At 41.3% G+C, this 12,380-nt stretch overlaps 1 protein-coding gene across 1 annotated transcript; it reads left to right on the forward strand.

The window, feature by feature from the left end:
- Nucleotides 1-54: 54 nt before the first annotated feature.
- rnf10 (ring finger protein 10) lies at nt 55-8,569 on the forward strand. Its single transcript, XM_022756293.1, has 17 exons — nt 55-586; nt 1,439-1,623; nt 1,794-1,999; nt 2,078-2,168; nt 2,285-2,469; nt 3,099-3,235; nt 4,130-4,284; nt 4,604-4,732; nt 4,830-5,058; nt 5,493-5,626; nt 5,780-5,897; nt 5,984-6,085; nt 6,181-6,318; nt 6,431-6,522; nt 6,634-6,691; nt 7,625-7,789; nt 7,900-8,569. The coding sequence occupies exons 1-17, from the start codon at nt 424-426 to the stop codon at nt 7,971-7,973; spliced, it is 2,361 nt and encodes a 786-aa protein (XP_022612014.1). The 5' UTR covers nt 55-423; the 3' UTR covers nt 7,974-8,569.
- Nucleotides 8,570-12,380: the final 3,811 nt, after the last annotated feature.

The raw sequence follows: 12,380 nt of genomic DNA on the forward strand, positions 1-12,380 counted from the left end.
CTGGGCCCAAAACAGGCAGGCAGTACAAGAAACATCCGGGTCTCTCAGGTTCTTGTCTGGCGACCCGTCGCCATTAGTGCAAGCTCGTCGTAACGGAAATATTTTTTTGATCAAAATCTTTAAACTGACTCGTTTTCCAGCCGTTGGAGAACATTTAAGGCCTTGTTAAGGGCATATTGTTTTCCTTAACGAGAAAAAAACTTAAATTTAGGGGTCTTGGCCCCTCGTGGCGAGCTTTCGTCCTCTTTTGCAACAGCCTCCATAACTTGAGACGCCGAGATCGTGTCTCTTATTTTTTCTCGGGTTTGTTTTGTTGTCAAGATGTCGCCGTGATGGGGTCTCCGCGTTTGACAGAAATGAATCAGGGCCTTCGTCGCCTGACCCGCACTCACTGCAGCCCGCTTTCCTCCGTTTTTCTGTTTGATGCTAGAGAGCTCGGCAGCTCTCTGCCCGGAGCTCGTCCTCACCACCGCTCACTGCACGGAAACAAACATGGAGAAAAACCCCAACAGCAGCACCAGCACCAAGGTTCCGCCCCGTTCCAGCTCCACAGGCCCACCACCGGGCGAATCTAAACCCAAAACAGGTGAAAACCCGTCAGTAAGCAACCACGAATGTCACTCGATGTTGTCACACACATCGTCTGCAGCTAAACACCCTCATTGCTGTGTGGCCTGCTGGGGCCTAGCAGTAGCGCAGTTTATCTGGTATGGCTGACGTCGCTGTCAAAACACTTGACCCACTAACAGACAGAACTGTGGCTGATATTTCAGACAACACTGCATTTGTAATTCCATTTGCCCTGTATTTAGCACCACAGCTGTCATATGTGTGGATGCGGAGTCTCAGTGAAACATTTAACAATCAACTTCTGCATAAACAAAGTTTTATCCCCCCACAAGTTGTATAATTTACATGTCATGTCAATCTAATTTAGGTTTTTTTTGTCTGAACGACTTCCTACCTCATGCATAATTTTAAAATCCCCTTTCTCAAGTGAGAGTCCACTTTCACTTCCATTCCTTTTGTACAATCTAAATATGACCTTTAGGATGTGTGGATGTTGTCCCTAGCTTCAACACACCACCTTGAGGCTAGAAAATGCACAACCTGCAGAAGTTGGCCTGTGTCACTACTAAACTGTTAAATTCTCCAAAATGCTGTGTGTGGTTTGCTCACAAGTACATCTATTCCACCAGCTGGTTTGAAGCCGTAGAGAAGGCCTATTTTTACCCATAGCGCTAATGATGGTAAATTTCATTAGATATGATTTCATGCCTACAAGAGCCCAGGTTACCAAGTCACTAAGATGACTTTTTTCGTCCACCAGTTTCTGGTTAACAACCTCCAAATCGCACGTCAACAAAGTGAAGAGGTTATATTGAAATATGAATTTCTGTATTCATGTAGTTAATGGATATTTTTACTTAAATTTCAGAAGGTAAAAATAATGGAGGCTCCAAGCGCTACAGCCGCAAGCGTGAGCCTTCCTTTCCTAAAGCTGAGGGTTTCCAAGGCCCTCGCCGCACCAATTCACAGAAAAGCAAGAATTTTGACAAGAGACCCCCTCAGAGAGGCGGAGGACGACAGTATGGAGTTACAGGTGGAGGACGACGTGAGGAGGTTGGTATTTTTAAAGGGTGGCCTTGTATTTAATTTGTTAAAACAAGTCTTTCATGTGAAAAACATTTCATCAGTGTGAGTGATTAAGAAATATGTTTTAATGTGAAGTATAGCATTAGTTTTAAGTTAAAATGTACTTCACAGATTGTTTTCCACATCTGCCTCTCCAGGTAGCAGAGACGCGCCGGGCCGAGTTTAGCCCGGCTCAGTTTGCTGGACCGAAAAAAATAAGTCTGAACCACCTGCTGAACTTCACCTTTGAACCCCGTGGAGGTAATGGTGGCGTCGGAGATGGAGGCCACTCCTGTTGGGGCCGCCGAAACAAATGGGGCCACAAGCACAAGCCCTTCAACAAGGAGCTTTTTCTGCAGGCCAAGTAAGCAGTCCTGCAGAAAGTAAAACATATGTAGACAGGCTGAACATGTGAGAGTCAACTCATCTTTGTGTGTTTCAGTTGCCAGTTTGTTGTGACTGATGACCAGGACTACAAGGCTCACTTCACTGATCCAGACACTCTGGTCAACTGGGACTGTGTGCAGCAAGTGGTGAGTGCTCGCCATCTGTTGAGCTGTGCCCACCAGTACACGTGTGTAAGAAATGTAGCCCACATTCATTTATATACTGATACACATAATGACAGTCTGTTTGTGTTCGTCTACAGCGCATTTACAGCCATGAGGTGCCGTCTTGCCCCATCTGCCTCTATGCTCCTCTGGCAGCACGCATCACTCGTTGTGGGCACATCTTCTGCTGGCCATGCATGCTGCACTACCTCTCTCTCAGTGACAAGAGCTGGTCCAAGTGCCCCATCTGCTATGAGGCTGTGCACACCGCTGACCTGAAGAGGTAAATGAGAAAGAAATAAAGCTTAAAGGTGTGCATCCATATAGCATTTTTTTTTTCTAGTGGAAAAGCCGGGTAGGGCACTGAGGAGGGACTCATCCCAGCACTCTGTCAAAAAAAGAGATGTGCATGGGTTTTCTTTCAATGACAACAATATCTTGACAGCATATCACCACCTCCATTGGGCTTTTCTGTCTCTGTTGTGGTAGTTTCTATCCGACATATACATCTCTGAATAGACACAAACGGCCAAAACAAGCTTCTCTTTCTTTTCTTGGTTAACAGCGTGACGAGTCCCACCCCAGCTCAGTTACCTGAAACGGAGCTACAGTGATGACACCAGCACATTTCTGAAAAGTTCAGAGATTTTCAACTAGAAGCGCTCGGAGCGCTCTGAAAAAATACGCATACCCTCTCTCCTTATTGGGAATAATTGAAAAAAGAAACAAACACAATATGGACACATGCGCTAACTCTGAAGGAACAGACAGCAGTAGGAAAGGAGTAAATATTTCTTAATAAAGGTTAAACAAGGAAAACTCTGAAGCCTTCACATAGAAGCAGTTTAGTATATTTTGTTTTGGTCAGGTGTGTTTTGACACTTGCCTCTAACAATTGGTTTCTTGTTGCAGTGTGGTTGCTATGGAAACCAGGCAGTATGCAGTAGGTGATGTAATCACCATGCGCCTGATGCGGAGGGAAAAGGGGGCTCTGGTGGCGATGCCTAGCTCTCAGTGGGTGAAGGTGGAGGAGCCTGTGCGCTTTGGAGGTGAGAGGCAGCGGCATCTTTGTTTATGAAAGAGATCGATTGGGGAGGTCTTCCAGAAAACAGGTTTAACAAACTCTGAGCCTAACCCTGAACTCTGAGTTGATGAACCCTTAGATGGGAGACTGAGTTATCAGTTCCAGAGCAGCTGATTTGAGTTAATTCAATCAACTCTGAGTCTGTTCTGTGAACTGCATGCACAGTGAATGAAAAATAGCTATCATCAATGGAGCTGCGACTCAATATTCACAATGACAGCTGGTAAATAAAGAGCAGAGCCTCCATTTTAATCCAGTGGTACCAGAAAGATTAGTGTGGCACATAAATGCACATTTATTTTTAAAAAACAGCAGCAGTGAAAGAGCCTGAGTTGGAGAAGAGAGTAAATAAGTGAAAACTATTAAATTTTATTCAGTGTACTTCACTAGACCACATTATTTAGAAGTCTTAGTCCCTTAATGGATGTAAAGCACTTGTTAGATTAAATGTTAAAATATTTATTCAGCCGTAACCTGATGGGGACAAAGTTCTGCTGTAGCAGAAGATGAAATATAGATGAAACTAATAAGACACATGTTTATAGATCTATGATTGTAATCGCATAGTTTGACCCTCATTTGCGATTTTCAGTTGAAAAAGCGTTCAAGTTAATACTGACTATACATTTTTGGGTGTCTATTCTGCACTTAAATATCTTGCTCAGCATCATAAAGATGGCCAATGTGATTTTTAATCTGAGCTGAGGGTGAAGCCTCCATGTATGATATCTGAATGTAAGAGATCACTGTCTTTGTCCTCACACTGATGACTGCTTGATCATAAAAGAGGTCATGTTAGTAAAGACAGGTCATGGGATGAATAAATGTGTTGACAGGATGGTTTGTGTGTGTTTTCTAGATGCGTGTCTTAGCCCGTACTCCAAGCTGCTGCTGACCTCCCCGGCCCAGGGCCTCAGCCTGGTGGCAGAGGAAAAGGCTGCCCTGCAGGCTCAGCTTGGACTGGAAGAGGACGCCCAGGGCTGTTTCATCCAGAGCGCTCTTTGTCTTTTGCAGGTAACTAAAGCTACATGCCTATCTGTGACAATGAACAATTATATTACTTTGTCTGTAGACAGAAATAAAACATTAGACAGTACATAGGGAACACAGTGTCACTGTATGAAATGATAGCATGCAAAATACATGAATTAAACATGAACAATGAAACACTGATAAAGGGTAACAAGTGTGTTTTTGAAATGCCACTGAATGTAAAATCAATACATTTTTGTCTTGCATGTGTGTAAGTGGAACATGAAACCTACTTTGTTATACAGAGTAAAACCATACACAGCTGTAGACTGATCATTTACTGTCTGTCTCTGTGGTATAGGAGCGAGAGGAAATGCTGCTGAAGCAGGTGAAGGCAAATGCAGCAGACAGCTTTGAATTGTCCTCTCTGACTCTGGAAGATCCTCCTTCCCCTGTGGAGGAAGTGGTGACTAACGTCACCAGTGCCAAGGTGAGTCTACAAATGCACCTTTTCTACACATTTTGGTTGGTATCGTATCTGTTGGTGATGAGATCAAATTACTTTACTTTTTTTTTTCCTTCTCTAGCCTGTGCTGCAGTACTCCTCTGCATTTGATGATGAGGTGGCAGAGCCCACAGAGGAGCTGCCAGGGTTACCTGGAGGTGTTCTGGAGAGTGTGCTGGAAGAGCCTCCTGAGGCTGTAATGGATGCACCCCCAGAGCCCCAGCTTGATGAGGAGAACCCAGCCGACCAGGCACTGCCAGGACGTCCCTCAGCCAGTGTGGTGCATGGACCCTACTACTATTTCTACCAAGGTGGGTGATTCTCTGCCCTCCTGCCTCAACCTTGTGTGGTTTCCCAAAAGTTAAAGGTAATTTTCAACTTGTGTCAAGCTTGCCTGCTGTGAGGGAAATGTTACTTTGAGGAAACTGAACTGCAAACTTTGTGATTACATAAGCACCAACTGATGGTTGAATCTGACTAAAGCAAGACTTGGGACAAATCTTGTTTTTGTACAAAAAAAATCAGAATTGAGGGACATTAACCTTCTTTAAACATAGTTCAAATGTTTGTCCTCATCATAAAAATCAAAACAATGAAGGATGTCCTTGGGTCTGACCATTACAAAGTACAGGAAGCCTTTGTTTTTATCTTGGCTGTTGTTTTTTCTTTCCTCACATTTAAGTTTCAGTGTTGATTCAGATTTTCTCTCATCAACTTTTGCTTCCTCACATTTTTCTCCTTCCAGCTGAGGACTGCCAACAGATGTTCCTGCATCCTGTGAATGTACGCTGTCTGCTGCGTGAATACGGCAGCTTGGAGGCCAGTCCTGACTCCATCACAGCCACAGTAGTGGAGATAGTTGGACACACAGTCACTGAGGTCAGCAAACAAAAATCACATACGGTTGATACAATTTTAATGATGAGACCTTGATATTTAATAGTTTTTTGTTGTAATATTTTTATTTCCAAAAGTGAAAAATTTTTCTGTTACTTCTTTGACCTTGATTTCTCCTGTATGGCTTCGTTGCAGGAGATCCGTCGTCGGCATCGCTATCTGGCTCATCTGCCACTCACCTGTGAGTTCAGTATTTGTGAGTTAGCCCTACAGCCCCCTGTCCTCTCCAAAGAAACTCTGGACACATTTGCAGGTCAGAACACTTTTCCTGTTTACAGGATGTGAATTTACAGTTGCAGCAAAGAGATTTTTGAGTAAACATTTTCTCCAAATGTTTAGATGACTTGGAGAAAAGAAAGCGCCTGAGGCAGAAGAAAGCGAGGGATGAGAAGCGCAGAGAGAAGCGAATTGAAATCGAGGAGAACAAGAAGCAGGGTAAATGTAAGTACAGCGGAACACTTCATAGCACCAGCTGAAAATGACTGTCCAGTAAGATGAATAAAAATCTCTCCCTAACAATATATTTGTCCCCTCAGATCCTGAGGTGCATATTGGATTAGAGAACCTTCAGCACTTCCCAGCATTTGGCTCTCCACCTCACAACAGCAGCCCCCCGATCCAACCCGACTTCACATTTGCCCCTCCTTCACCTCTCAGCAGCAGCCCATCCTCTGGTAAGAGTAGCTCCTTCCTCTGCAATTTATGGTGCCATGTTTTCACTCTCTTCAGCTGACTGTTTATGGCGTATGATGAGAGATGTGAATTGGTTTTCTTCTACTCTCTTAGATGGGATGAGATTCCCGAGTCTGAATGGGCAAAGCCCTTCACCCGTTGTGGGTAGTGTGGAGGACGACTCCCACTGCATGTCCTTTGCACAGGTGTGTATGGTTTGAAATTGCCTTTGTCATAAGGGTAATGTGTAACATAATTGTTGTAGCACATAGCTTTATATACTTGACATGGTGTGACCCTGACTGTGTCCTGTATAGATGCTAAGAGATGGGAAAGCCAGAGTTGATGCTGGGCCCAGGATCACTCCAAAGAAAGGTAGTGCAAGATCGCTGATGTTGTGGTGGCTTGTAAAGTGCTGATAGGCATCACACAGTTTGAGGTTTGAACACAGTAACTTGAAAATTTGATATTATAATGCACCCAACAAAACACTAGATTTAGTGTTGACTCGAAAATATGCAGTACTTAATATACAGTAATTAGTATCCACAGGAGTCCGGCGTTGTAGAGTTAATTAGTGGATATTTGTTTTATGGTGGCATTGTAGCACCTGCATGAATTAGATTAGCGTACAAACAATTATAGAAATGTAGAAATACACATACTAATGTATAATACTGGAGGCTTTTGATAGTTAAATGCAGCAGCTAAAATAATGCTAACAGTGTTAATCCACCTGTTGTTAACAGGTTGATTCTACTTAAACCAGGAGACAAACCATCAACCCCATTATTTCTAGAGCTTACATAGACCAATTATTATAATATAGATCTTTATGCAAAAGTAACTTGAGTGCTTTAATTGACTTCATTTCTGTTGTCTCATATTTGAGTTCCAACAACAGTTTGCTCTTTAAGTATATGTTTGTATATTAACAATGTCCTTGTTCTTTTAATAAGGTTGTCATAGTATCAAGTTTTGAAAATCTATATTAAAGGAAAAATCTCTAATTAGTCATAATAATGCTAAATCTTACATTAATAAACTGATAACTGAAACTATGCTTTACTTGTTAAATGGCCTGTTAGGCTGCTGGTTACAAAAGAATACATTTCTGTGTTGATGGATTGCTATGAACTTGGATTGCTTGTATACTTGAGTCACTTGGTACAAGTAGCACATACTGATAAGTGTGAGGGTGAAAACCAGAGCTCAGTGTATTATTTAGTATTTCCTGTAAAACCTGTTTTTAGGGCTAGTTGAGCAATGGAACTCCCTGAAGTCAATATTCTGTCTTGTGCCATGTAGATAAGCTCCTAGCTCCCCCAGCAGCAGACAGTGATGGAGAGAGTGATGGGTCGGACCGTGTCCCGGTGCCCAGCTTCCAGAACTCCTTCAGCCAGGCCATTGAAAAGGCACTTCTGGAGCTGGACAATGGTTCAGCTTCTCCTCCACAACCTGTGGTTGACCCAGGTCTGGTATCCATGAATTAACTGCATCAAGTTATTTTTTTTATTTTTTTTTTTGTCTGAAGCCAATGTGTGTTCTTAGACTTGCACTCATTCTTGGTTTCCTTCTTTCAGATGAGAAAGGAGGCAAGAAGAAGAAGAAAAAGCAGAAACTTTTGTTCAGCACATCCATGGTTCACACAAAGTAGACAACACTGAAGTTCATTTAATCATATCATTTCTTGAGTTGATCTTCCCACTGCTTGTGTTTTTACTTCCATGCAGATCTTTCTTGGACTTACAAGCTATGGAAATAGGTTTTAGCATGTAGCCAAAGTTCATGCTGCTTAAGTCATTGTTCCATTGGCTTGATTCATTGTTTGGGTGTCATGCCATTAGTTTAATTTTTTTGTACAACTTGGTCAAAGCTTTGCAGCAACCACCTGCCACACTGAAAGCCATATGGGGAACATTTAGTTCAGATGCTATGTAAAGCAAGGAATAGAACAAGCTGCTGGCTCTCATACTATGTTTGCTTCAGGCTTTTCATGGATTCCAGATGCCTGGCTTGCATCACAGTGGTTGCTACATGATGTCCAACTTTCCTCAAATTGACCTTGAGCATTGCATCTGGGACCCATGAGTAATAAGGATAAGATAATTCGAGGGTGCTTTATATTACAGTAGCAGTCAGCCAGCTGCAGGTACGTTGCACCTTTGAATCTTTCCAGGATACTCAACGCACAAACATTATAACTCTGGAACGTTGTGTTACAGCAAAAAAACACTTTTTTTTTCTCACAGGTAATAATTTAGGCCTATTCTTCATCAGCTTTCAAGAGGATAGATTTTGTGGGTTGCTGCTTTGAGATCTATGCCCTAGTATTTTGTAACAACAACATGAGTGCATAATGATCTAATACCATTGTGAGGAGGTGAAAACACAGTATTGTATTAAAGAGATTAGTTCTGTTGTTTGAACAGAACTCCAGTATACTCTGCTTGGTTAAACCATAAATACACATTTTCTTCTCATTCATCTTCTGTTGTAGAATGTTAACTAACTTTTAACATTACTCCCCCAGTTTAATTTCAGTGTTGGAAATGTGTGAAGTTAGTGAATTGCTGACATTGAAAGGATGCTTGTGAAACCTGAAGAAAAGTAGAAAATTTAATTTTTTTGTTTTGAGGGTTCTATATTCACCTTTATGTTTGAGCAAGTGTATAGACTAGTGGACATAACTAGTCTGTTGAAATGAATAAACAATTATGCACAATCAAAGAAGTGACTGTTTGATTCTGCAGTTAGTGTAATGCCAGCGACAGTAAAGGATCATGTTTGGTAAGGTCATCATGAAATTAGGACAGTGGCTGCTGTATTATTGATGCAGTATTTTCTTTTTTCCACACGAGGGCAGTCCTGATAAGTTTGAGGTCTATAGTACAATCTTTTTATTATAAAGTTATCTCAGCCACAGAACCACGAAGGGGCTGGTTAATACCAGGCTTGGAGCAGGGCTAGACATTCATTTAATGTATGAAACAACTGAAATGAATGAATTATGCGGGTTTTTTATTGTCCATGTAACAATAGTTCTTTTCATTCAGACAGATATTAGGCAAAGTCTTCACCCCCAAACTGTGTATTTACACCAAGATAATGACTGATTCATTTTATTTAGCTGTGATGGGATATTTCTTGCCCAATCTCATTATCCCATTGTCAGTTTAGTATCAACCTAAAGACGCTTCAAGTTACATAGATTCAGCGCAGCATCAGCCCGGAAGTCAGTGTGATTTGCTTACAAAATATACGAATTGGACGAGAGTTTATGTTGGCTGTTCACCAAAGAAATGTCCTGTAGATTTAAACTGACTCATTTATCAACGTATGAATGTTTACATTAATATCCCCAAATATCTGGCTTTAATATTAGTTCAGTTTATAGTTGTGCTGTAGTTTATTTCGAAAGCACTAACCGGAAGAGCAAGTGTAATGCTGGCTCACTTAACGCTGGTGTTAACCCGGCAGGCGGTTTGTTCAGCGCTGTCTAGTCCAGCTTGTCAACAACACTGCAACCTGAGACGGGATAGCCGGCCAGCCAGTTGGCTAGCTAAGTAAACCAGCTAAGTTAGCTGCTCCGCTAGCCCCTATATTAACCAACTGTCACGACTCGTAATTATTCTGCCAAGTTGGCTAAATGTATCGTGTTTGAAGTTGTTTCGACAAGAGAAGAGGCAAAACTGACTTTCCCGTCTGGTAAGTTGTCTCCATTCGGATCAAACGGCCACCAACGGACAGGTTCAGTCAGTGTTTCCATTTTGCGAGTTCAGCCTCTTGAGTAGTTAGCCTACGGTTGCTAGCCAGCGAGCTGTTGATGCGTTTATCTTTCATCTCATTTGAAGTCTCCGCAGTTATTAGACACTGTGAACTATACGTTTGCTCTGAATGCATCATGCTCATTCAATACTTATGCATAGTTTTAGTGCATAAAATGCTGTTCTGTTCTGACCAGGCCAACTCTTACTCTTGCTAAACTGGACCGGGAACTGTCCACGATATGTTTCGAAGTAGTTGAGGTGAGCGGACAGGAGAAGGAGAGGACACTTGTTGCCAATTCCACACTGGGACAGAATTAATTCAATGGGAATAGCTGTTATTAAAAAAATCACCAAAACAATTTATATAGCGTCGTATTTAATACAAGTTTGCCTTATTTAGATTTATTGAATAACGTTGAATGATCTGCATCAACATGTTTTATCTGACAACCTCCACAGGTTGTATTTAGGTTGCTTTTTGGGAGTACCTATGTAAAACATTAAATCTAGCCTTTTGATCAACTGTGGCACATTTATAGCGAATTGTACCTTAATCTAATGGATCGTGTTCTTATTAAAGCTGTTAAATATTACAGAGTCCTCAGGGATCACACCAGAAAGGTTAAATTGTAGCTTCAAATTGTTTACTGTAACACTGTGGATTCTAATTTAAAGCTTTATTGTAGCTGTGTCAGGAATACTAAACTTCTTCTTTTAGTTGTTAATGTATGAGTTATCACGAAGTTGGCTGTCGTCTATGTTAGGAAGTTTCCTTTGTATAACTGGCTGAACCAGGTTACTGACTTGATGTCTTTTGTTAGTGACACACTATGCTGAAACACAACAAACACACTGTGCTGGTTTACCCTATTCCCTACTCTCCTTCTGTATGTGCTTCCTGCCAGAAATCAAAGAATTGTGACTTTTGCTACACTTTAAAGATGCCTCCCAAATGTTTTAAACTGTCAATACATTTATGTATCATGCAAGTAGAAATACTTATTTACTTTTGTTGTTGTTGTTTATGGGTTTCAGTAATTGGTTTTTCTTTAGGATACTTGTATTTCTAAGGCTATATAAGGCAGACACTTTCTGAATCCCCGCTGAGCTGCTGGACCCACCATCACAGCGAATGTTTAGCATTCCATCTTAGCGAAGGCGTTTCCTGTCAACATCTAAAGTTCAAGTTTTCAAGTTTTCAATCTGTTTGCCAAGCAAAAGTCACTGTGTTTTCTCAGCATCATTTTGTTTCCATTTCTTTGTATTCTTCCACACTTGTTGCACTTGTAGATTTGTGAATAAAAATAATTTAATCAGCAGCAAAGTAACTGGAATTTATCAGTCTAACTCATCAGTTAATGTACATTATGAGATGCACAGAAAAAGATTAGACATGTTGTGGCATGGTTGACACAGAATAGGAAATAACAGGCAAATAGCCATGTTTACAGTATTTATAGCTCCAATAGTCACATACTGAATTTACATAGATACGGCATGTAGTGTGTGAGTGATGTCAGGCAAGCAGGGATCAAGGGCATAATGCAAATATAACAATAGGAAAAGGTAAACAGCAGCGTAGCAGCATTCAGTTAATGACTTTCCTCATACATTTTGTTTTTTTTTTATGCCTGGACATATGCCATTAGCTCGACTGTATGGGTGTGACTATGTTTACTCAAGTCTGTGTCAGTGTAAACATTATCATCTATTTGCTCCTGTATGGCGGCGTGAGAATGCCACAGTGAGGGAACACTTGGACAGCTCCGTAGTGGGTCTGCTGTGATTTGTCTATCACTAGAAGCTTGTGTGCTTTGTTGACAGAAAGTGTGTTCCTCTTAGGCTCCTTCAAGTCCTTCCTCCTTTATGATATGACATCGCTGCTTGGTTTCAACAAAAGTCAGAGCTCCACGGCAGACGGTTGACATCTGGTCAGGTAAGATATGTTGGAATTAATAACAGCAGATTCCTCCAGCATGTCATTTTTCCAAAAGAATTGTTGCTGGTCTCAACAGTGAAGTATCTCAACACAGCAACATGTGGAAAGCATTATCAGATGTGAAGAAGAAGCCTCTTAAAGGGCTAGCACAGAGTTGTAATGTTTTCTATCTTCAGTCTAACTATAGAACCATCTGATAAAACTGATTATTGTCATTGTCAAAAGAATGGAGACAGATAACTTTTGTTATCTCATATTTATCATTAAAACTCCTTAAGACTAAAGAGTCAGTTTAAGATAAACATATGAAAGGTAATTAGGGGAGGGGCTGAATCTTTAATGGCAGTCTGGTGTG

Source organism: Seriola dumerili, unplaced genomic scaffold, assembly GCF_002260705.1.
Source record: "Seriola dumerili isolate Sdu_G_001 unplaced genomic scaffold, Sdu_1.0 BDQW01000017.1, whole genome shotgun sequence".
Lineage (NCBI taxonomy): Eukaryota > Metazoa > Chordata > Actinopteri > Carangiformes > Carangidae > Seriola > Seriola dumerili.